The sequence below is a fragment of the Rhinatrema bivittatum genome, chromosome 2 (assembly GCF_901001135.1).
Source record: "Rhinatrema bivittatum chromosome 2, aRhiBiv1.1, whole genome shotgun sequence".
Lineage (NCBI taxonomy): Eukaryota > Metazoa > Chordata > Amphibia > Gymnophiona > Rhinatrematidae > Rhinatrema > Rhinatrema bivittatum.
Genome location: NC_042616.1, coordinates 139,864,417 through 139,891,077, shown reverse-complemented (window position 1 = coordinate 139,891,077; position 26,661 = coordinate 139,864,417). Strand labels below are relative to the sequence as shown.

The following is a 26,661-nucleotide window of genomic DNA, read 5'->3' as shown; positions in this document are numbered from 1 at the left end:
CGGGTATCTCCCCAACATCCTCTTCAGAAAACACTGAAGCAAAGAAATCGTGTAATCTTTCCGCGATGGCCTTATTTTCTCTAAGTGCCCCTTTAACCCCTCGATCATATAACGATCCAACTGACTCCCTCACTTGCTTTCTGCTTCGGATATATTTAAAAAAGCTTTTACTGTGAGTTTTTGCCTCTACGGCCAACTTCTTTTCAAATTCTCTCTTAGCCTGTCTTATCAATGTCTTACATTTAACTTGCCAACGCTTATGCCTTATCCTACTTTCTTCCGTTGGATCCTTCTTCCAATTTTTGAATGAAGATCTTTTGGCTAAAATAGCTTCTAACTGATCAAGATATTCCAACATAAGATATTACCGCATATCATTTAAAAAATGATATGCGGTAATAAAGAATAGGTTGGCTTGGGAGGTTTTTGGACCTGTGATTATAATATCCGAAGCAAGTTTTCTACATTTTACAAAATCTTCTTTGCTGGATTCTGAGGTTTTTTCCTCCCTGATATAAAATTATAAAACACTTTTCAGCATCAAGTGCATGAATCAAGGTTAATGGATTAGTTTAGGAGAGTATTTTTTAATTTTATTCTAAGCAATACATTTACTTGTCATACTAGTCCGAGGGTAATTTTACAGCAGGAGGCACAAATTTGCAGGCCATTATGTGCCGAAGTTACAAGAATTTTCAAAGTGAATTCACACATGCTAAGTTTTCTTTGAAATTTACCCCAGCAACCCTACATGCACACAGTTACACTTGCTGTTCGATCCACAGTTTTGATGAAACAAATTTTGTATCTATTTTTTTAATCTGAAACATATGTGTGTAAGAGCCAGTCCTGCCCAGGCTCCAACCCCTGGAACGCCTCTCTCTGCGCTTGTAAAAGTACATCCATATGGTGTGTATGTACACAGTTTTACATGTGTATGAGTTGTGCAATTTTCTAAAGCAGCGATTCTCAACAGGTGTGTCGCCAAGCACCGGCAGGTGTGTTGCATGCTTCCGGACTCCCGCTACTCTTCCCTCCTCTTCCTTAACTGAGCGAGAGGCAGATGATCTTCCACTGCTGCCGTTGCTGCCCGGGCTATCAGCACGTTCAAGCCCGGATGAGAACAGCAGCAGCGTTAGCAGAAGCTGGCAACTGCGACTAGGCCTTTACTTCTTCCTGCACCTGCCCCCGTGGCCCAGAACAGGAAGTGATGTGCAGTGGGGTGCGTGGGAAGAAAAAAGCCATGCTGCATGGAAAAGCAGTGGTGGCAGCATCGGCCCGAGCAGTAGCGTGGGCCTGGAGCAAAATCCGAAGCAGTTGGCAATCGGCAAAGGAGACAGCAGCATTAGCCTTCCACGGCCGATGGGATTCTTCTTTCTTGGCCTGCGGGGTTGCAGGAGGAGGCTGCTGCAGCTACCATTTTTGCTCTGGGGAGGGGGAGCAGGAAGTGAGAGATAGAGAGAGCCAGCCAGCCAGCCTGTGTGTGAGAGAATGTATTTGATTGAGAGCGTGTAAGTGTGTGAGAGACAGCATGTGTGTAATTGAGAGAAACTGGTCAGAGAGGTGAAGTATGTATATGTGAGAGACAATGAAAGTGACTGGTCAGGGAGATGACTGGAGTATGTGTGTGTGTGAGAGAAAGAGAGACTGGTAAGGGATGACTCGCATGTGTGAGAGTGAGAGATTGGTCAGGGAGGTAACTGGTGTGTGTGTGAGTGAGAGAGAGAGAAAGCATGGAAGTGAGAAACCTGTGTATGTGAGAGAGCATGGGAGCAAGAAGCCTGGTGTGTGGGAGTGTGTGTGAGAGCATGGGAGTGAGAAGCCTGTATATGTGAGAGAGAGCATAGGAGGGGGAACCTGTGTGTGTATGCATGAGAGAGAGACTGGTGGGTGAGGTGATTGGTGTGTGTGTGTATGTGTGAGAGAGAGAAATAAAGTGATTATGGGAATGAGAAGCCTGTGCATGTGGAGAGAGTGAGCATAGGAGCAAGAGAGAGACTTGTGCATGTGTGTGAGAGAAAGTGATTATGGGAATGAGAAGCCTGTGCATGTGAAGAAAGCGAGCATGGGAGTGAGAAACCTGGGTATGTGTGAGACAGCATGGGAGTGAGAAGCCTGTATATGTAAGAGAGAACATGGGAGTGGGAAGCCTGTGTGTGTATGCATGAGAAAGACTGTTCGGGAAGGTGACTGGTGTGTGTGTAAGAGAAAGACTGGTCATGGGGGTGTAACTGGTATGTGTGTGTGTGTGTGTGAGAGAGAGAGAGAGACTGGTCTTGGGCCCTAAGGAAGAGGACCATGAGTACAGAGCTTCAGCCACTACTGCTTTTGGTGTGTGCTACTGGCCTGCATGGAAGAGGAATAGGAGAGCTGCTGGAGAGGGTTAGTACAGATGGCTTTTAAGTTTATTTTTCTTGATTGACTGCCATTTTAATTATTGAATATTATGTGATGTGTCTGCTGTTTTAAAATATTTTATTGGTGTTTGGACAATTTTAATAATTTTTATGAGTTTTTAATTGTTGGATGTTATTCCGTTCATAGCTGTTTTGAAACATTTATTCTGTTTATAAGTATAGTTTTACAATTATTTCTGTCTGGGGGCTATAGCTGCTTGGCTAGTTCTGTTTTCCTAATAGGAGGTGTATTGGTGTTTAGGGCCTGATTTAATATTTGTAGTGTTGCCTTTTCATAGATAGGGTTGCTCCTGTTTGAGTGTATTCCATAATACAGGTGTAACTGTGTGCGGATTAGTTTATGTGCATTACTACAGATCCTGGGAGTATGTTAGGTCGGTTCTGTGTCTGTTACCGAGATGAGATATTTTACTAGCATGTAAGCGTTTGTATCAGTCTTATTTGTTGTGTTTTCTCAAGAGGACATGCATTGGTGGTAAACTGCTGTCTTTTCATAAGTAGGGCTATTGAGCCTGGGAGTAGAAGGAGTTTGAGTTGCTGTTACTGAAATAACACCAGAACCAGGATACCATTTTTGTAGGGAGAGTTGTATGGGGAATGTCGTAATTCTGCTTTACATCCATTATTGTGGGTCAGGGGGGTTCCCATGGATGCAAACTCTACTTTTACATCTAGCCCCATGACGATCATGGGTCACTGTGTCATGCATGTGAGAACCATTTGTCAGGCGTGTCCCGACAGAAAAAAGGTTGAGAAGCACTGCTCTAAAGGACCATGTTTGCAGGTAAAACACCACTCTACCTGTAGAAGCCTCTTTGAAAATGATTCCCCCCCAACGCATAAAAGGTGTCTTCTTTTATTACACCAGGTCACCGCCTTCCTTAAACCCACTTCTCAGTTCTTTGTGCTCTATTCCTAGTTGCTGTATTTCAGTGCAAAAGTCACATGAAGTTTTATAGATGCAACAGAGCGCCAACAATACTTAAATTCAGAATGCAGGAACATTGAAGGATGTTAAACATCAACTCAAAAATGAACCGAAACACACAAGAAAAAAATGGAAATCTGTCAAATGTATTATCTAAAAATTATAAGGTTTTATTCCCACCAAAATGTAAGACTATTACATAAAAACAAACTAATATAGTTTAATATATACACCAAGACCTGAATAAGTCTTTTGGTTTCAACAGATGCACATGTCAGCAGGGCCCTTTGGCCCACATAACTCTAGCTAAGGGCACCATCCCAGCATTTAAATATTGTTGGCACTCTGTTGCATCTATAAAACTTCATGTGACTTTTGCACTTCATTAGTATCCTTTGAAGATACCTCCCTCCGAACATGCACTGCTGAGCGACTGTTGGCTTTTCCCTTTGATTTAGTTTAAAAGCTGCTCTATCTCCTTTTTAAAGCTTAGTGCCAGCAGCCTGAGAACACCCTGCTTAAGGTTGAGCCTATCCCTTCGGAAAAGAGTCCCCCTTGCCCAAAAGATTCCCCAGTTCCCTCCAAACTGAAACCCTCTTCCTTGCACAAATCATCTCATCCACGCATTGAGACTCCTGAGCTCTGCTTGCCTCTGGGGACCTGCGCAAGGAACAGGAAGCATTTCAGAGAACGCTACCCTAGAGGTTCTGGATTTCAGCTTTCTACCTAAGAGACTAAATTTGGCTTCTAGAACCTCCCTCCCACATTTTCCTAAGTCGATAAGAACATAAGAACATGCCATACTGGGTCAGACCAAGGGTCCATCAAGCCCAGCATCCTGTTTCCAACAGTGGCCAATCCAGGCCATAAGAACCTGGCAATTACCCAAAAACTAAGTCTATTCCATGTTACTGTTGCTAGTAATAGCGGTGGCTATTCTCTAAGTCAACTTAATTAATAGCAGGTAATGGACTTCTCCTCCAAGAACTTATCCAATCCTTTTTTAAACCCAGCTACACTAACTGCACTAACCACATCCTCTGGCAACAAATTCCAGAATTTAATTGTGCGTTGAGTGAAAAAGAACTTTCTCCGATTAGTTTTAAATGTGCCACTTGCTAACTTCATGGAGTGCCCCCTAGTCTTTCTATTATCCAAAAGAATAAATAACTGTTTCACATTAACCCATTCTAGACCTCTCATGATTTTAAACACCTCTATCATATCCCCCCTCAGCAGTCTCTTCTCCAAACTGAAAAGTCCTAACCTCTTTAGTCTTTCCTCGTAGGGGAGCTGTTCCATTCCCTTTATCATTTTGGTCGCTCTTCTCTGTACCTTCTCCATTGCAACTATATCTTTTTTGAGATGCAGCGACCAGAATTATCCCTGGTTTCTGCATGGAGCAGAAGGCCTGGTGCATGAAGACCACAAATTCTGGTGAGAATTCCCCTACAGAAGCCCCAGGTAATTCTCCTTCAGACTCTTGCACAATCCCACCTGCGGGATGAGGAATGTTGCTCCCAAACCCTCCCCCCTGGAGCAAGTTTCTATGGATGAGCCTGCTGAGCCTAGATGGTCTGGGAGCAGGAAGTCTTCCTCTTCTGGTGTGCGTTGGACCAGTTCTGACCCTTGCCCAGCTCTCTCGAAATGTCCTTTCCCTCCTCGGGATGAGGCCACCTTGTTGAGCCTGTCTGATGATGATGGATGGGGTCCCCCATTGCATTCAGGCAAAATGACCCAGCATCCCTGGGGACTCACTTTGCCCTGTAGGCTATACACCTGCACCTCTGGGAGGGGAAAAGTGAGTGTTGTTTTTGCAGGCTGCTCATTGCCAATGACTGCTGGCCATACCTGAAAAGCTGGCACTGATTATGTGTTACTCCCTCCTCTCATTTCAGTTGCTCTCCACTTTAATTTTATACACACTCCTTCCAGGAGGCCTTCCAAGCCAACCATGGCCGTGGTCATGTTCCTCCTTGCGGTCTCTTCACGTTACCTAACGGAAGAAGGAAAGAGCTCACCAGGGACAAGCTCTCCTGGTTCCTCAACCAGACTCCTTCCTGGGAAGCAGCTCTGCTGGGGGAAAACAGTCCCACTGGACTGTTGCCCCAGGAGCAAATGGGCTCAACCAGGCATAGACATCACCATGATTCTGGGAGCTTCAGCAAGATCAGTCTACACTTGCTTGCAGCTGCAGGAGACAGAGACTACTAGCAAGGGTCTAGAGCCACACCTCCTTCATAGCCAATGATGAGATCATGAAGGAAGTGTGTCCTCTATCTCTGGCAGCTGAGGAGTGGGGAAAACCTGAGTGTATGCACTGGTCTAGTAGGAGGAAAAGGAAGATAATGCTTTTAATGACAGAAATGCCACTGAAGACTATGGAGGCAAATGAGATGAGGATGAGTAAGAAATTTTACAGCAGGAAAGATGTTCAGCCTTCTCTGGTCTGCCAATTTTGTCCTTTCAACTAGACACCTTGGGGGTCATTTACTAAAGGTTTTCTCCCATTCTTTGTCTATGGGAAAACTGCTTAGATAAATGACCTTGTTAGATCTCCAGCTTTACCTTAATTTCCTCACTGTTAAGGATTCTCTGTGCTTGTTCTCATGCCTTCCTGAATTCCAGTACCACCTGCACTGCATGGCTGCTCTATGGTGGGACTTATTAAGGTCAAATTTACTGTGATAATGGCCCCGCAACCATCATAATGCACAGGGTTCCAGAATATATGTCTGGTAACCTAAAAGACTACTTTGCCGCGAAGTTCCACTATTTGCCGCGATGAACTTAAGTGAGAAAGGATTCCTTACAGGTCCGTGAATGCAATCGCGCTGTATTTGAAGTCAGACGCTTTCCTAACCCCTGCACTGACAGGAATATCCCTTTAAACCTTGCGCCGACATAAACTAGGAACAAGCCGCCCATCTCAGTAAGCTTTCCATTCAAGAATAAGCCGCACATTTCAATGATTTACAGCACACAAGCATACTGTACCCCTGAGGAAGGAAGAACTCTGAAACCCTGCAGCGTCGGGTGTCCAGTGTGTGATTGAATCCGGCTTGAAAGAGAACTAGAAACAGGACTTCAAATACAGCGCGATTGCATTCATGGACCTGTAAGGAATACTTTCTACACTTAAGTTCATCGCGGCAAATAGTGGAACTTCGCAGCAAAGTAGTCTTTTAGGTTACCAGACATAGTAGTCTTTTGAGATAGCTGTTTTACAGCACTCAATGACTCACCGTCAAGCTAAGTATCACTTTTAAATAAGTTACTTAAGAGATCAGCTTCACGAATAACAGAGAGAGAGACATAAAAGGCCCTAAGCAACCGATGATTAAATCTCAGCACAAAGAAGCATAAGCTCTTTTAGGTTACCAGACATATATTCTGGAATCCTGTGCATTATGATGGTTGCGGGGCCATTATCACAGTAAATTTGACCTTAATAAGTCCCATCATTTGTGAGAAATCTTTTACATGTATATATCATTTTGCTTTTTCTCACGTCAAAAGGTTTTTTTCTGACTTGGCTGCTCTATGGAGCATATCTATATATCATCAACTACCTTTTTCTCTTGTTTACATCTCAATGTTTTTGGAAAATATGACCACCATATTACAGGGACACAGAATAACTTACTGCCATTATGCTATAAAATCAAAAGCAGAGTATAGTCACCTGTCCATGATGACACCGTGAGGAATAAACACGCATTCCAAATCTTCAGAGTAGTGGCGTGGAAATGTGAATAAATCCAAATTATACCCAGGCCAATCATCTGGGATCTGAAAATTGGTAATAAGAATAATAAACACCACCACATATTTCCCGTTTTACTCCAAAAATATCCCTTTATTATAAACTTCTGCAGAATGATACATGGGCTAGGCTGGACAGCTGGACAGTATATTTCTAGGAACCGAATTGCTTAAAAGTTTCCAAATGGAACAGAGAGAAGGGAGCAAGGAATGCTAGTTATTACTGCCCAATTACAGCTGAATCAACAGAGACAAAGGGTGTTAAAATGACTTAACCAAAGTCATACAGCTAGGAGGTGACACAGTCGAGACGTGCCTCAGGGCAGTGTTCACATCACTAGATGATATCTTTTCTTGGGAAAATCGTTTGGCAAACAAGAAGTCAGCCCAGAGATCCTGTTTTCAGGTGCGCTCTTCTGAACTGTTTACAGTATCAGAATGAAAAAAAGCAAGGATGTTTATTTATACAGAGGGCAATAATGAAAGCCACGTCCATGGGCAGAAGGTTGTTTCCCCTGTGGAAATTAGCTGTTTATTGTCCTCCCTCTGTGCAGGTAAAAGCATCTGCGTATGTCAACAACGGGAGTACCTGTGGGGATCTGCAGACATTCTGGGGTGGCAACTGTACACACAGCTTTAAACAACAGACACTAATTTGTGCAGGCACTTTTTCATGGAGCTTTGCTTATTCCGGCAAACCCCGCAGACGAGTAAGTTTCATTATTGCCTCCGAAGTTTAAAAAATACCTGATACTTTGACAATTATAGGTACTGCTACAGTTTTACTCCCACTCCCATTTGCATTGTTCATTGGCCAAGGACTGAAAGAGAAGGCTCCTCCTAGACTGAAGACGCCAGTCTCACTCTTTTGCCAGTAGCGGCTCCTTCTCTGGCGACGGCCGTCTTCCCTCCCAGCCAGAGCCCAAGTGCACTGTGTCTCCTCAGTATGCCCAGGCTCTGCTGGCCCTGACAGGGACTCAATCCTCCTGCACCAAGCCACAGAGAGAACGGGTACTGCAGATTTAAGACCAAAAAGTGGGTTCCAAAAAAATGGAAGTTAAACATGTCGTGGTAAAGCTTGTGCAATATTTGGTTTGGCAGTCACTAACATATGCGAGCAGAGAGCTCAGTAGAGCCTTCTGCTTTCTGACTGTGAGGGCACCTGCCCAGGAGATGAACTGCTGAATGGGTCAGGCAAGCACAGCAGAAAATGTGCTCTAGAAACAGAGAGGGGAAGCAGTTTATAAGACTGCCAGATGGATAGGAAGGGAAGCCTCCTGAGGGGCTAGAGATGGAGAAATGGTTCCCAGCGAGGGGAGGTAAAATGGGCATGCTCTGAAATGTGAAGAAAGACTGCGTTTTGAACACTTGTTTATAAGTCATAAGTGGGGTTGGAATATGTCATTAGCAAAACAGGGAGTGGGGGGAGGGGGGGGATATTGCACAAATCCCTTGTATGTGTGCTGTTTCTCCCCTCCCGCATTGCCCACAACACGTTTTTCTCCCAGCTAAAAGGCCATGCACAGTAGAGGCCCATGCATGCTATTAGCCAGGCAGAAAGCAACAATTTTCAGAGAGGTCAATTTACCTTTGGCATTATCCTCAATGAACCTAAGGAAGCTATCAGAAACAAATTCTAGGCCTTTGTCTTTACAAAGACAGAAAGAACTAGCGGTCACAGAATTAACTAGCAACTAAGTCTGTCTGGCAGGAGACCTAGGAAGCTCCGGCACACTATTGCTCATTGTTTTTCCATCTCCCCCCCCCCCCCCCCCCCCCATTTAATTTGTTTGAGTTTTAAATTAAAATGTACATGTCAAAAAGATTTGACTTTACAGAAATTAGAAATCATTTCAAGAAATGTACAAGAAAATGAAAAAGAAAAAAAAAAAAAAGATACCATCAGACCACAACTGGGGGCAGGGAATTTAAGGAAATAAAGTAATTAGACCAAATTTCTGTCAATTAAATTTTGTTAAGCACACATATTGCTGACAAACCTATAATCAAACATGACCTTCCTCTGCAAAAAGCCCTCCAAGTATTCAGGATCACAAAATCACATAATAATTATCAACCCATTTAACTTGATACTTGCACAGAAATCTAAGAACGAAACTAACTCCTAAGGCCAAAACCCTCTGCTCTTTCATCAAAAATAGCTTCCATCTCCATTGAATGGCTTTTGCCACATCAGACAAGACAGCTACTTTACAACCTAATAAGAAACTTTTTTTACATAAAAATACAACTTCAGAGTCCACTCTATCTGGCTAACTGAGTTGCCCTACTACTACTTAACATTTCTATGGCGCCTACTCGACGTACGCAGCAGTGTACACACAACACACAAGAGACATCCCCTACTCAATGGAGCTTACAATCTAATCAAGACAGGCATACAGGTCAAGAGACTTAGGATGTTTCATATAGTATGGCAATGATTTAAAAAAGTTAATGAGGCTGAAGGTGGACAATCAGGCTTAAGATTTAAAAGCAGCCTCAAAAAGGTGAATTTTTAGATGGCATTTAAACAAGGTGAAATAGAAATGCCACCACTCAACCAGATGATCACAACCCTAACAGAACTGAAGAGAATAAAGAAGTTGTGATCACTTGAGACATTCCTATTCCAACCAACGTGAAGATCAACACTAGAAAACCAAGATAGTTGGTAAAGGAGAAATTGCTGAAAGAGGTGTCAGTACCCATCGACTAATCTATGGATCATATAGAGAAAGCAAAGATCCTTAAGAACTAACAGATACAATCAGAGACCAAGAAAATGTGGCAGAAAGATACCGAAATAGTCCCAATTATACTGGGAGCCATGGGCCACATTAAGAAGAATTTCAAAGCACATACAACTGATACCTTATGAACTCCAGAAGGAAGCTCTATTTGGCACAATGCAAGTATTAAGAAGGGCATTAACAATAAATTTGAGAGCCTGAAACCATGCCCAACGTATACTGGCTTATCAATGAGGTTCATTCCTGTCAAGGTATGCGCAAAACAATCCCATTTGGAGACAATGCCCCCTGAAACTGAAAGTGGGAGCAGCTGTCATGTTATTATGCAAATTCAGTCAAGCACATGATATTTGCAATAGAATACAATTCTTTTTTATCTTAATATTCTGCCTTTTCTGACATTTCAACTCAGATTATGCTTTTTAATATATTTATAAACGACCTGAAAATGGGAACAACAAGTAAGGTGATCAAATTTCCAAATGACAGAAAATTATTCAAAGTTGTCAAATTACAAGAGCATTGTAAGAAACTGCAAGAGGACACTGCAAAACTGGGAGACTGGGCATGTAAATGGCAAATGAAATTTAATGCCAGCAAGTGCAAAGTGATGCACTTAGGGAAGAGTAACCCAAATTATGGCTACAAAATGCAAGGACCACATTAGGAGTCACCACTCAGGAAAAGGATCTAGGTGCCATCGTTGAAAATACATTGAAATCTTCTGGTCAGTGTGCAGCAGCAGCCAAGAAAGCAAATACAATGCTAGGGATTATTAGGAAAGAAATGGAGAATAAAACAGAATATCATAATGTCTCTGTATCGCTCCATGGTGCAACATCATCTTGAGTATTGTGTTCAGGTCTGATCACCACATCTTAAGAAAAATATAGTAGAATTAGAAAAGGTACAGAGAGGGGCAACCAAGATGATAAAGGAGATGGAACAATTCCCCTATGAAAAAAAGCTAAAGAGGTTAGGACTCTTCAGCTTGGAGAAGAGATGGCTGAGGGGAGATATGATAGAGGTCTATGAAATAATGAGTGGAATGGAAGAAGTAAATGATCAGCTGTTTACTCTTTCGAAAAGTACAAAGACGAGGGGACACACAATGACGTTACTGGGTAATACATTTAAAACTAATAAGAGAAAATATTTTTTTACTCAGCGCAAAATTGAGCTCTGTAATTTGTTGCCAGAGGAAGGGGTAAAAGCTATTAGTATAGCTGCGATTTAAAAAGGTTTCAACAAGTTCCCGGAGGAAAAGTCCATTAACCATTATTAAGGTAGAGTTGCAGAAATCCACTGCTTATTCTTGGGATAAGTAGCTTGGAATCTATCTACTCCTTGGGATCCTGTCAGGTACTTGTGACCTGGATTCGCCACTGTTGGAACCAGGATACTGGGCTTGATGGACCTTTGGTCTGACCCAGTATGGCAAGTCTTATGTTCTTAAGTCATGTAAAAAAACAGTTAAGTCCAAGTTATCAGAAGGTGTTTCTGAAGTCCCAAAGTTCTCATTTTGGGGGGCCTCTGAGACACTCCCTGAAAAATGAAAAAGCTTATTAATTGGTGGAAAGGATTCAGTGGGCACTTTCAAAACTTCAGAATTAAACCTTAATATATCCATGAGAGAAACCAAACTTGATTTAGGGAAGTTCAAAAACCTGAGATTAGATCTTCTAATATGGTTCTCAAATTTCTCAATTTGATGGTGAATCCAATATTTGCCTTTAATCAAGGACAAATCACATTTACATTAATTTCCCAGCTGCTCTTCCAAGTACCTAAATTTTTCCTTATGGATCTTAATGAGAATTTACTACTTACCTGATAATTTCCTTTTCTTTAATATAGTCAGATAAATCAGAAGACGTGGGTTATGCACTCGTACCAGCAGATGGAGAAGGAGCAAGCTGACGTCACAGTACATATATCCCTGCAGTGATCTCAGCCCGCCAGTATTCTCTTCAAAAGCAACTGCTGACAGACTAACAAAAAACTTGATTAAAAATGGATAACCATGTCAGTACTCAGCCAACAGGCAAAACTGAACTCAAATAAGGCAAAACTGAACTCAAATAAGAACATAACACTAATCCAGGGACTGGAGTAACACTTCCAGTAATCCCTGTAACATGTAGGAGGATCATTATGCAATCATTCGACAGCCAAGGGAGGGAAGTTGGATTCATTTGACTGTCCTAAAGAAAAGGAAATTATCAGATAAGTAGTAATTTCTCATTTCTTAGCATCCAGTCAGATGAATCCAGAACTAGTGGGATGTACCCATGCTACTTGCAAATAGGGCGGGAGACTACCCATGGTCCAGTCAAAACCTCCCGGACCTGAAGATCAAGGCAATAATACCTGAAAAAGGTGTGCAAAGAGGACCACGTTGCAGCTCAGCAAATGTTGATGGAAGACAACAATCTAACTTCTGCCAATGATACTGCCTGAGCCCAAGTGGAATGAGCCCAAATCTGACTAGGTAACAGCTTCCCAGCATCCACATATGCAGCCGTGACTACCTCCTTAATCCAGCAAGCTATAGTAGCCTGCGAGGATTTGAGCTAGCAACTTCCAAATTCGAGCTTCCAGCAGGAACACCTTGCCTTGCTGCGGGTCGAACCAAACCCCCAGGTATTCCAGAGACTGAGAGGGCTGAAGGCTGTTCTTGACTAGGTTCACCACCCAACTGAGCTCCCACAACAGGGAAATAACTGTTCTCCTCCAGCGACTTGGTATAAATCAGTTTCTCGTCCAAATACGGGTGTACTGGGATTCCATCCTCTCTCAATGCTGCCACAACTACCATCATTACCTTGGAAAAGATTCTGGGAGCGGTGGCCAGACCAAAGGGCAGCGCCCGAAACCGGAAGTGGCATCTCAGAACTGCGACCCGCAGGTCTTTAAGCATTGATGCGCTAGTCAAATGGGAATGTGGAGGTATGCCTCAGACAGATCCAGCAAGGTCAGAAATTCCCCCGACTGCACGGCGATCATTACCATGTGCAAGTCTGCCATGCGAAAATGCTTCACTCGCAGATGACGGTTGACGCCTTTGAGGTCCAGGATGGGGTGAAAGGAGCCCTCCTTCTTCGGCACAACGAAATAATTAGAATATCGTCCCGCATTTTCTTGAGAAGTGGGTACCGGGATCACAGCCCTCAGACTGAGGAGCCTTGCCAATGTAACCTCCACTGCCTGATTCTTCTGTGGAGAGTGGCAGGGAGACACCATGAACATATCCTAAGGAATACTGCGAAACTGATCCGATGTGATCTCAGCCCACCTTTGATAAAAGAGAGAGAGGCGACCTCTATTTCCTGTTCCCAGGGGTAGGTCAGCAAACCATTATTGGGAGGGTTGGGAGAGTCCACCACCCGAGCTTGAACCTTGTCTGGGTTGTCAGGGACGAAAGGACTGAGACCTATCGAAAGACTGGGTGCTCTAAAAGGACGCTCTTCTATAGGGTTGAATATGCCTGGATCCTATAGCACGACCTTTCATGAAAAGGGGACACTGTGCCCGTCTCTTATACTCTGGCAAACAAGGAACCTGAGATTCGCCCCACTTACTGGTCAGTGACTCCAACTCGCTGCCGAATAAGAGCAAGCTGTTAAAGGGCAATTTGGTGAGATTAGCCCTGGAGGTCGCATCAGCCGACAAATTTCTCAACCATAACTGGTGCCTGGCCAACAAAATCAAAGACACACCGCTGGCCAAAGTGCGGACCAAATCACAGCCCACATCAGTCAAAAAGGCAGCAGCTGGTTTCATAACTGATCTGGGATTCACTCCAGAGTTATCAACCTCCTGGGAGAGAAGCAAATAAGAGCGAGCCACCAAAGAACAACAAGAAGCGATCTGCAAGGACATTGCCACAGCTTCGAATGCTTGCTTAAGGATAGTCTCAATCTTGCTATCATGAGCATCCTTCAAGGCCACTCCTCCTTTCATGGGAAAAGTGGTCTGCTTGGAAACTGAACATACAACCGCATTTATCTTCGAAAAAGTAAACATTCTCTCACCACAGAATACAAAGGATATAGGCCTTCCAATAGCCTACTCCCTTTGAAATTAGCCTCTGGGGCACCCCATTCAGGATCAATCAATTCCTCCCCTCCTCCCCCCCCCGCACCCTCCCCCTTACCTTATTCTCACAGCTAACCTTGTACCTCCCACTCTGCAGACTTTACTTCTTCCAATATTGAGACTCTCCACCCCAATAACCATCTTTAACATCTATTGTTTTTCTTGTTAAATGTTATACTTGTTACTTGTTCTCCCTCCAAAGTTTTTTCCACTCGTTTTAAAGTTCGCAATCGAAAATAAGTTACAATGTATATTTAGTACCACACAGTTAATGTTAAAATGTAAAATAGTACGACCTTCAGTCATACTATTCCAGCCGTTTTGATGTGAACCGATGTGATGTACGCCAATGAATGTCGGTATATAAAAGCAAATAAATAAAATAAATAAATAAAATAAATAAATAGCTTCTACTACGGGGAACAAACAAGAGGCTTTACGCAAGGAAACCAAAATAGAATTTCTCTATGGCTCAGCAACGGAATCCGCCCCAGGAACTTCAAGCATGGTCAAAATCTGGGAATCAGAGCTAGCAGTTCATCTCTGTGAAAGAACTGCAACATAGTTCTATACGGCTCCAAGCCAGGGAAGCCAGAGGACCCGCTGCTGCTCAAGGGGCACCTCTGGCACTGAAAAAATAGAAGCATCCAGACCGAGTGACATCTGAGGAGTACTTACTGAGCCATCTTCTCCTGCATATGAACAGTTAGGGGAGGTCCAAGGACAGGCGCCCAACCTGTGACGTCTTCAGCCAGACCACATCCAGCTGGGAAAAACCAGGCTTAGCCAAAAACAGAGGAAGACAATCACCCGGAGCCTCCAAGCAGCACGGACACAAATCAGTGAACACTCCTGGCTGAGACGCCCGAATATGACAGGCAGTGCAAAAATAAGGCACTGAGGCTGCTTAGGCACAAGCGCTATTATGGCCAACAATGCACTGAGGGGCGGCCAGAGGCGTGCGTCTAGCTGCGTTTTTGTTTTGTTTTTTTAAATATATATGCGCTCAACTAGGCGCCCAAAAATTATGCATCCAAGACTTAAGTGCGCACACCTAGGCGGCCAACAGGAAAGCGCGCAAAAAGCTTAAGCACGCAGTGCTACTTGTTTGCTGATGTAAGCGTGCAGCCAATAGGCGGCACTGAACATGGGAGCAGAGAATTCAAGGCTTTATTGGGCGTCCAACAACTGGGCACACAGCTGGAGGCACAGCGAGATACGCACGCTGGACCGACAAGACTGTAGAGGGCAGCCTCAGAAAGCAAGCAAAAAGCCGTTGCGGCCTTCCACACTACACGCAGCAAAAAGCCTCGGAGCAGGGCCTAGTCAACAGAGGCTGCTCAACCCACCAGGCTGCCCATGTCCCTCGACTTCCCACGGAGCAGGACGAATGTTGGAAAGGCACGCCAAAGCTCAGAGACCGGACGGAAGAAAGCCTGCACAGTAAAACCTCCCACTAAGTCTCTTTATATATTATATATTTTTTTAAACTTACTAGAACTCAGCCTTACCTGGTTGAGCACAGACATGGTCTCCAGCTGTGGGAGGATAGGGCATATGACATTACCGCCATGCTCGGCTTCCTGAACCTGCTACATTTCAGCTGCACAAGCAGCTTGGTCCACGCCGGCTAAACCAGCTACTGGACCAATGAATACCTCTGAGGGACCACGAAATCACCTCAGGAATTCTCAGCTGGGGGAGGGACCATTTGGTATCACCACAGGAGAGCGGGGCATTAATTTTCTTTACAGAATTCTCCTTCTTAAAATTGAAGCAATCTCCAGTGGAGAGATGCATGTCCACCATCTGCTGGAGACGGAGAATACTGGCAGGCTGAGGTCACTGTAGAGGTATATATACTGTGACGTCAGCTTGCTCCATCTCCATCCTGCTGGTAGGAGTGAATAACCCATTTGTTCTGCATTTATCTGACGGGACACTAAGAAATAGTTTGTTTAAAAAAAGCTACTCATCCTTGTAGTTTTCCATGACCAGATAACACATATCAATTTTACCAGATAATGATTTACCCAAATCTGAAACAGCCAACCATAAAGTATCCAATGTAATCAAAGTTGATTTGGATAAAGGAGAGTCACTAGCAAGGGACAAAGTTGCCAAAGCATCACCACCAAATCCATTACTGGCTCCTTGACAAGGGCACTAGTTGCCCAATACCTTCCCATCATGGAGACTTGAGTGAAAAAACACTTTGGGTATTGAAACCATGTCTTTAGGTTGGGGCACTGAATCCGATCCAAACTTAGGAGAGCGAGCATCTTGGCTGAGGGAGATGGAAGTCCCAGATGAAGTGGCAATGACTATGCCAAGCTCAACAAGCCCAGATTTGGAAGACATAAAACTTTGTATAAACGGCTGGATTGAGAAAACATGGAATTTGACCCTTGATGGATCAGATCTAGATCCCTTTCCTCTTCTTCCCTATATGACCACACAGAGAAAATACAGGGAGAAGACAACATACTTGAGATGTTAAAGGTCCCAAATTCCTACCTAGGAGTGCACCCCACACAGCTTTGTTGGTGCACTGGCAGCTGCGAACCTCAAGCCTTCACTCTTTATAGACAAGATAGGCACCTTAAGGTGACATCAGATGCAGAGATCGTACATCGTTCAACAACAGGAACTGGCAGGTAGATGATCTTGCAGGCAAGGAGTAGCACATGGCGTCTCCTACTCAAATGGCCCCTATGCTTGCTTATTTAAATGTTTATCGAGCTCTGTGGTTAGACATGGGAACGGTGGTGCCATTGGTGTGAGCTAAATAATAGATCTTCATGCTCATTTGACTAAGCAAATGAGGACAAGGACAAAAACTGTCCTGAACAAGGAGAAATATCTAATAAGCAGTCATGATCTATGGCTGTCAGCTGGGATGTATACTTACAGTAAGGACAGGAATAACTGGGCATACTAGATAAGAACATAAGATGTGCCATGTTGGGTCACACCAAAAAGGTCCATCACACCCAGCATCCTGTCTCTGACAGTGGCCAATCTGGATTTCAAGGAAGTACCCAGCAGATCTCAAAGAATAGATCTAATTCCTTTTTCTCACTCCCAGGGATAAGCAGTGGTTTTCCCCAAGTTTACCTGGCTAATAATTGTTTATGGACTTTTCCTCCAGAAACCTATCAAGACCCCTTTTAAATCCAGCTATGCTAGATACCTTGACTACATCTTCCGGCAAATAATTCCTCAACTTGATTGTGCATTGAGTAAAAAAAATACTTTATCTGATCTGTTGTAAATCTGCTACTTGTTAATTCCATGGAGTGTCGCATAGTCTTAGAACTACTTGAAAGGGTAAATAACCCTTCTCTATTTATCTGCTCCACCCCACTCATGATTTTATAAATCTCTAACATATCCCTTCTCAGTCATCTCTTCTTCAACCTAAAGAGCCCTAATCTATTTAGCCTTTCTTCATAAGGAAGTTGTTGCATCCCCTTTATCATTTTTGTTGCCTTTCTCTAACTTTTTCAGTTTTGTTATATCCTTTTTGAGATGTGACAACCAAAATTGCACACAATACTCAAGGTGCAATCACATCACAGATCTACAGAGAAGTGTTATGATATTTACAGTTTTATTCTCCATTCCTTTCCAAATAATTTCTAACAGTCTGTATTATCCACAATGATTCCAAGATCCTTTTCTTGGGTGGCAACTCCTAATATGAAACCCGGCTTTGTGAACCTATAACTGGGATTATTTTTCCCTATGTGCATCACTTTTCACTTACCCACATTAAATGCCATCTGCCACGTAGATGCACAGTTCTCCAGACTGGCAGTTCCTGACAGTCCATTTGTGTTTTAATAACTCTGAATAATTTTGAGTCGTCTGCAGATTTGACCGCCTCACTTACAGCTCCCTTTCCCAGATCATTAATATAAATGTTAAACAGCACTAATACTGGTACAAATCCCTAGTACGCTCCAGTATTCACCAACTGGTCTTTTTCTGCTAACATCAACTATGTTAGCACATTCTGATTCACTGGCAAGATCATATATTTCTAGGATGTAAACTGGATTATTATGAAAAAAATTGAGAGTAAAAGTTTGCATATAAAAAATTTTCCTAAAGTCATGTATGTTTCTGGGAAAGGCCTCTTTATAAGTTATTTGAGGATACTGGAAGGATCTATTCCACCTTTGGCTAAAAGTACATTACCTCCCTTTAAAAATCTAGTCATAAGTCTGAAAAGGTTCTAAGTAAGCGTGTCCTAGAAAGAAGTATAGATTCTTTAAATCTTGATTTATCTGCAGAAATTGTTCCAGTGTCTCGGGAGAAAGCTGCTTTATTGGTTTAATTACCAGACCATAACTGAATTTGAAACCTTTTATTTGAAAGAGAAATATGACATTTCTGGACCATAAAGTTAGAACAGAAGCCGATGTGACAGGGATTCTTGAAGTTTAGACAGAAGCTGGATGTCACCTTCTATCTTAATTATCCATGCAAGGGTACAATTTTTTTTTTTTAATTAAATATTACTTGTTTTTTTTATCCAGAACGATTTAAGTTCCTCCTCTTGGGATCACCACCTTGATGTTAGTGAGGAGGCTTGCCTATTCTAATGACTTTCAGAGCTGTTTCAGCAGAGTATAGAACAGCCTTGCCAAACAGGTATCAGGAAAATACCTACAGTACCTGAATGTAATCTGCTTTGAAGTGCCCTGAAAGGTGAATATAAAGAAAGAAAGAAGTCAAAAAGTGTACCACAGATCCCCCAAGTTGGGGCTTGTGCTGCAGGCTGCTAACCTGCTCACATAAAAATGAATGTACTCATAGCCTTCAAAGCAGAATTAAATCAAAAGGGCCTAATGGTTTCAAATCTGCAAAGGAAAGGATAAAGAACTGGAATAAAAAGCTACGTTTTTATAAACCACAGAATTATCATCGTCAATAGGCAACTCACTAGAGGCCACTTGACTGTAATTGGAGTATATGCCCCCAAAGAAGGGAAAGATGAGGAAACAAAATATTTTATAAGGCATTACAGGAACAAGTGAATGAATATAATTAAAATGATTATTTAATTATAGCTGGATATCTTAATGCCTGGGTTGGGAATCTACCTATCCTTCATGTATAAGAACATTTGGTGAAGATCATATGAATAGGAATGGTTATGAACTAAGGGAATTTGCAACATTTAATGATCTTAAAATAAATACTTTATTTCAACAAGATATACATACGTTTGTATGGAGTATGAGAGGATTAAGATTACTCATTGACTATATTATCGTCAATAAGAAACTATCCTCCCGCGTGAGAGATACAAGGGATTATAGAGCAGTGACATCTATTTCACATCACCTTCTTGTGATTTCCAAATGAGGAATACTGACAAAATGGAAAAAAACCCAGAAAGTTAAACACATAAACAAAAGAGAACAAGTTTATAAAGTATACTAGAGAAAAGTGCCCAGCGTTGCTCAGGTAGTCTATAACAGCCTGTGTGTGCACATGTGTTTGGGGGAGCCTGTGTGTATGTCTGTGCCTGCCTCTGCCTGTGCTGATGGGGGCCTGTGTCTGTATGAGTGTGTTTCTGTCTATGTGTATATATATGTGTGCGTGTCTGCCTGTACTTGGTTGTGTGAGAGCGTAAGGGACAGGGGTTCGTAGACAAGAGCATATTAGTGAACATTAACTGGCATTGCGCAGCGTGTCTAGTCAATAACAGCCTAAGGGGGTCATTTACCAAGTGGATTGTACGCAAAAAGTTCCTTATCGCGTGAGATACCAAGATGGGGGTGGAGTCGGGGCGGCGTCAGCCCCGGAAGAGGAGGAGTTGGGGCGGCACCGGGGCTGACGCCGCAAAGACTTTGCCGACAGCGAAAGGTACGCTTGTTTATCGCTGTCAGTTTCGCGCCAAATAACTACACTTTTTATGGTGTAGTTATTTGGTGCGACGCCGGCAGCGATCGCACCGCAGAGGTGCGATCGCTGCCGGCTATCGCAGGACCGCCCCCCCCCCCCCCCCCCCCGTTACCGCGGGATTCACTATGCCTTGCGGCATTAGTAAATCCAGCCCTAAGTGTGTGCTCTGGTGCATGTGCGCCTATGTGTGTGTGCGCAACAGTGCTTTGCAGATAGAACATATTGTTTTTGCACAGTGCACCTTCCACTGTTCCGGGTGCCACCTGGTGGGCACAGGTAAAGACAATAGTGTGTCCGACAGACCGACTCTATTTATACACATAGATAGATTTGTTGCAAGATGAATAAATGACTAAGTAGTATTTAGAATAGACCACCTTTAGTGAGCAGAAGAAAAAGAAAATATATAGTTGGCAATAAAGACATCAGCCTATACAGTATTAGTTAAGAAAAATAAATTTGTAAAAAATAAGTGTCTAAAAATCTGGAATAGTGAATTACAAAACATTATAAACAAAACAAGTAGCTTATAATATTTAGGTTCAGAAGCAGACAGATGAAGCAAGAGATATAAAATGAAAAAGAATATTCCAAATATAGTAATAAAAAAAGGCACATCAAGCATCTTGGGAAAGATTTATGAGCAATATACGGTGCCTTATAAAAGTCTTCTCATCCTTGTACATTTTTATATTCTGTCTAAAAAATATAAATGAAAATGTATTAAAGAAGGAGTTTGTTTCTGCCCTTTCTGCTTGGCTCTTTCTAGTTGGCTGGGGATCATCTGTGGACTGCAGTGATCTTCTGCAGCAGATTACTTAGCTCATGGGTCCTGCTTCTGGAGGGGGCGGACTGATCTAGGCAGTTTCCACTTTACAGTGATGGACCTGGCGACGCCCCAAGCCATATTCAAAGACACTGAAATTTTCTCATGGACTTCCCCTGATCTGTCCCTTTGAATAATGTTATCCTGGAGCACTCTTGGCAGCTCCGTGTTCAGCATCTTCTGACCTTTAATTCGAATTCACTTCAAATAGAAACTGCTTGATTCTTCATCCAAGAGCATTCGGATCAGCTCAACTGCCATGACTGGACACAAGTGGGATCCATTTAAGTTATTATGGGCCCAGGGAAGGCAAGGTTCTGAACGGGAGCTAATTTGGGTCTGCTATGACCAGGGGTGTGAAAACTTATGCAATCAAGTCTTCTAGATTTTTTTTGTTTAATCATAATTACTTTTAGAATATCCCTATAATTATTCTTTGATGATGAAAGTGTAAAGTATGTTGTCTAGCTCAGTGAAACAAACTCTTCTTACTTTAATGCCTTTATATTTGTATTTTTTTAGGCAACAGAATGTGGAAAATATAGGGAACAAAGTTGGGAAGAAGAGAGCAAAAAAAAAAAATCAAGAGAAAAATAATGAAAAACAAGAAAAATAAATTAGATTTAAAGAAGTAGGATAGCGTGTGCAGAGGCAGGGCGTTGGGGATGGTTTGTTCTTGGATACAGGTAATCACTCCATTCCAGAGCCCCTCAGCATGTCGGGAAGCATAAGAAGAGCAGGCAAGAAGTTCCAACCAGCACTAACTGGGGCCACTTTCCAGGACACACATGCAGGTCCTTGGATAGGCACTGATCCAAAAATAACATCCCCGACAGAGTCCTCCCGTTCCCCTCCACCCCACAGACATATCTTTATAATCTGACTGGATAAGACACCGAACACAAAAATGAATTTTTCTCCCCTTAGAATTTTAGCTGGGACTTAAGTTTTCTAAGAAAAAATCTTTCTTGCCCGCACTTGATTAGAACTTAATTTACTGCCCTGGGACATGAACTAGAAATGTTGAGGCCCAAAGCAGTTTGCCTCTTCGGTTGTCTAGAACTTGATATTCAAACGCTGTCTGAAAGTTTGATGCTAAAAGCAATGTTAGAAGTATCCCTGCAGGCCAATGAAATTGCAAAGATATATCCAAAGGCCAGGTCTTGCGGCATGCTAGCAACTGCTGTGAAGGGAATGGCAGAAAAAGAACCTGGAGGAGAGGTGTACAGCCTTCTATTGCTGAAGACAAGGAGTAAGCATGCACAGGACATCTTCTGTGGGAGAGACACATCATCATCCTGAACATTCAGCATAGACACTAGCATAGACACTATAAAATCTTCACATAATGCACCAGTGAGAGCAGCAGCATGCCTGTAGGAAGTCACATCAGGGCACAAATCCCTCAAACACTATTAAAAAAAACAAAAAAAAAACACCTGCCATTTCTAAGAAACATAAGAAATTGCCATACTAGGTCAGACCAAGGGTCCATCAAGCCCAGCATTCTGTTTCCAACAGTGGCCAATCCAGTCTACAAGTATCTGGCCAACAGCGGCCAATCCAGGCTACAAGTACCTGCACAGATTCCTTCATTGGGCCTAACTGACACACCACTAGAACTGAAAAAAAACACAGAACCATCATCAGATGGCACACCTATGGAGCTGTGATCAGTTGTCTGGGCCTCCTTACTGACTAAAAAGAGACGGTTACATATGTACATGAAGCTATGGTGTCACCACTGCCAAAATGTGGGGCTAATGTTAGGGTGGCATGGGGACCTGGTGCAACCATGAAATGTAGGACTTTTCATAGGCCCCATGATCACTGATAACCTGCCATCAACATGCTGTCTTAGCAGTTGGCCACAAGCTTAGTGTGCTTCAGCAGCAGGCTGGTATAGGGAAGAGATGTGGCCCACATGCCTGACCCAGTTTCCTCTTCCTGTCATTTGCTCATGCTGCATTACAGTTTTTAGGCCTGTAGGGTGTGATCACTGTGGGGTTCCCTCCAGCTGTGTGGCCTGGTGCATTTCATGAATGCCAAAAGACAGCTCAGCTGATACAATCATTTTAACTCATCAAAATGTTTCATCAAACTACAAATGAACGATTTCACTCAGGAGGGGGATGGGGTGTTATGTATTCAGCCCAGCAGCATGTAAACCTTATTTCCAGTTACCAGGTGGCAGGCAACTGTATTCTTGTTCCAGAGCACATTATCTGCCTCCACATCTGCAGCAACTGTCTGTCTCTGTACAACATATATGGATCGTAGCTCCTGAGTAAATCTATACTAATCATACTTTATCCTCACTGACGGCCAGATGTTTCTTTCATTTTATTATAGATATGGGGGAAAATCAAAATGTTTAGTACATCTGGCCCTAAAGCTGGGAAACAACACACTACTGTTTGTTTCTGTGAATACTAACAAATGCTTTTGTGCAGCATTTCACATTTTAGCATGTTTCCAGTATCCCACTACACATCCCTCCCCCATTCAAATGCATAGGCGCAAATGTCCTGCTGGTGACTTTTTTTTTTTTTTTTTCAAATCAAACCGATTCCCTCCCGAACATAAACCGCAGAAACTGCTAAGGTCATCGACCAATAGCTAAAGCAAGCTGCAAAAGGTAGACATGTTGGGCTTCTCCGCCCTGGCAGCCCTAGGGAGCTAGAACGGCACAATTCTGCATTGCTGCTGCTGCAGCGGCGGCCAGGCGGAAACCGGCTCGAGCGGCTGCGGCCTGCTGCCATCGCACGCAGGCAGGGCCCGATTCCCCGCCCCTCACCGTGAAGGGGGAAGAAAAGTTTCCAGGCGCCGCGCTCTGCCTCCACGTGCTGTTACAAAACCTCCCCCTCCCTCGATCCGCAGCATTGCCCCAAAAGCGCTTTCAGGTTTATTCGCCCCCCCCCCCCCCAGGCTGAACACGCGGTTTTCTCCGCCCGGATTAGGGAGCAACTGAGTTTACGTTCAGAAATTAACAACCGGGCCAACCCGTCTCTTTCTGTTGCACCTCGGGGGGGTTGCATTATTGCAAGTGCATCGGGATTAGTCACTTGTATGCGTGCATCGGGCGTTTGCAAAGAGAGCCAGGATTCGAAAGAAAGCGGGGTTTGTTTTTTTGTTGTTGTTTGTTTGTTTTTTAAGTTATTATTTACCACGAGCCCCTGATCTCCGTGCGGTGGAGCTTCCGAGCTGTTCCAAGCCATCTGCGAGGAAGAAGAGAAGCTTGAGGGAGAGTTTAGCTGCTGCCGTTTAGGACCGATCCGCTGGCTGCTGAGCGAGGGCCGCCGGAACCTCCCCGCCTCAGCTAGGGGAGAGCGAGAAAACAAAAGGATCAGATGTCAACGGAACTGCCTGCCAGGAAGCGCGGGGTTTGGGGAGCTGGCCAGGTGGCTTCTTGCGCTCGAGCCGCAAAGGCATGCGCAACCTGGGCAAAAGTTGGCTGGGGGGACGGCGGGGCTGGAAAGTTTCGCGGCTCTTCATCGGCAGCAGCCGGGGGAACCGTGCACGGGGAAAGTACCGAACCCCCAGCGGCAGCGAAAATGTTCGGTTTAGGTTTTAGTGCTCATTCGTCTGTACTGAGCATTTTCATTTAGAGCACTGTGAGACACTAAGCTTTCTCTCCACCCCCCCACTGCTCCAACGACCGGGATGGGACGGAAGTCTTAGTGCAACCGGCCCTTAGAACCGGTTTTTTACTTGGAAATAATGTACTAAAATGCAGCATACCAGTTACAGGAGAAGGGCATTTTAAAAGCCAAGAAGCCTTTGCTGAATATGCCTTGCCGTACCGTACAGCACTACCTTTGAAAGCCTGAGTGCAAAACATTCAGCTCTGTTGGAGAGGGCCCAAAAGCTGACAATGTGCTGTGGGAAGCACCTCTGAAGTAGGAATAGTAGGATCCTCTGCATAGCCTTTGATGTCATACCTGATCAAACAGAAAAAAATGGAAACTTAGGACAGATCACATTAGATTCATTCATTTTATGTGGAGATAATGTATAAGATTAGTGATGCAAATATGTCCGGTTTGAGAAAGTGAATGTGCAGCGTCTGATATCGTATTTTGCACCATACCGAAGGAAATGCATTTCTGTTTGTATTTAGCCAATATTGCACTACATGCAGATTCTGGCTTCACTTATTCTGTATTTGGTAAGGCTGTATTCATGTTGAATGTGTGTGATCACGGTGAGACAGTCTGCAAGTGTGTAGTTTCTGTGTTGTGCTCTCTAGTAGTGCGGCTTGTTTGTTTTCTTATTAGGAGGTGTATTGGTATTTTAGGGTTGGGTGTAATATTTGCAATGGACTCTGCAGCCAGTCAGGCGATATTAAGTTGGAGGTCCCAAAAGTTACAAAAAGTTAAAAAAAAAAAAAATTAGAAGTCTGCTCATGGGTTGAAAACCGGATGCTCAATTTTGACGGCGTCCAGTTTCCGAACCCGTGGCTGTCAGCGGGTTTGAGAACCAACGCCGGCAAAATTGAGCATCGGCTGTCAAACCCGCTGACAGCCGCCGCTCCTGTCCAAAATGAAGCGCTAGGGACGCACTAGCGTCCCTAGCGCCTCTTTTTACCGCCGGCCCTAATTTGAATACTGAATCGTGCGGACTTTACTGTATCGGCCCGGCCTGTATGTGAGTACCAGCACCTTTTTTTTCCCCCAGGAAAAAAAAAAAGCACTGGAAATAACCTTTCTGAAGCACTTGTTGCAAGCTCTTCTGTCGCACAGAAATGGTTTTAGAGTGCATTATGGCTTCTGGATTTTTTTTTTGGCTAAAATCAAATGTGAGGTCTGTGAAATGAGCCCAGGACAGGCCCTTCCTGACTTTTTGGCTAAGTTAGAAAATTTCTGTACTGTGGAGATGAGAACACTTTTTCACCTACTTATACTGCAGACATGAAACTAGATCCTGGCCAAACTGGGAGGATTAAAATCTTTTGTGGAAAAAAAACAGAAGTGCTTAAAAACACTGGATGAGTTATTTATAGATTTTGAGTAACATTCGGAAATGTCAATAATATCTGTACATTGTTTGAAGAGAGTGCATGTTATTGACATAATTGTTGTTCATTACATCACTTGATATATGGGGCTAAATCTGATATCTGGAAATGCTTCTGCATGAATACAGAAGTCATACAGCTGGGAGCTACTGTATCTTTGGTGAAGTTATGGGAGGGTGCCTAGCCTCTCTGTATTGCTCCAAGGTCCCAGTTTTTGTTGAATACTTGTTTGGCAATTTGCCATTAGCAAAACAATGCTTTCTTATTTTGAGATGAGATCTTGATATATATATATATATATGTAATAGTATGTCAAAACACCTGTCCTGGGCCTGGAGGAGAAATTGTTTAGAGTACTCCTTTTGTATCCTATTATGATTAAAATTCTTCAGAAAAATAAGTGAAAATACCAAATTACACAGGGCCAATGGCATTTTCATTGTAGGTTTCAACACTATTTCTCTCCCTCCTGCCACTGCTGCTAAGGACCAGAATAAAAGGCAAGCATTCCATACTGTTTTGTGTGCATCTTTTAATGTGCATGATTGTTTTATCTATGGATTTTTGTTTTGCATCAGATTTTTGTTTATGGGAACCTGACTGCCTGCGGTACAGCTTCATGAGCCTCCTTTTCCATGTGTCCTCGGTGGCGGAACAGCTGCCCTGCCAGTAAGGATAAATATACTTTTCTCTTACACTGAAGAATCGGCATTCCGTCCCTCCAACAATGGGATGCTGCGACAGCTCATAGCAGCATTCAGAGCCGCCTCACACGGAAAGAGTAGGAACAGTGGGAAACAGATCCTCATCTGCCCCATACATGGAGGCCATGATCATCCTTTACCAGCTGAAACACAGGAAAAGAAATTGCATACCAAATTTCAAAGCTACAAATACACACCTTGAGGTATGGAAGGACACTGCCACACGTCTAGAGT

General features: G+C 43.4%; 1 protein-coding gene across 1 annotated transcript in view; it reads right to left on the bottom strand.

Annotated features, from left to right (window-relative positions):
* PRTFDC1 (phosphoribosyl transferase domain containing 1) overlaps nt 1-24,178 on the bottom strand; it is a 148,435-nt gene extending 124,257 nt beyond the window's left edge. The window contains exons 1-2 of the mRNA XM_029588675.1: nt 23,874-24,178; nt 7,031-7,137 (exon numbers count right to left, since the gene is read on the bottom strand). Of these exons, the coding sequence (XP_029444535.1) occupies nt 7,031-7,137; nt 23,874-23,924 (158 nt within the window). The 5' untranslated portion in view covers nt 23,925-24,178. The remainder of the gene's footprint in view (nt 1-7,030; nt 7,138-23,873) is intronic.
* Nucleotides 24,179-26,661: the final 2,483 nt, after the last annotated feature.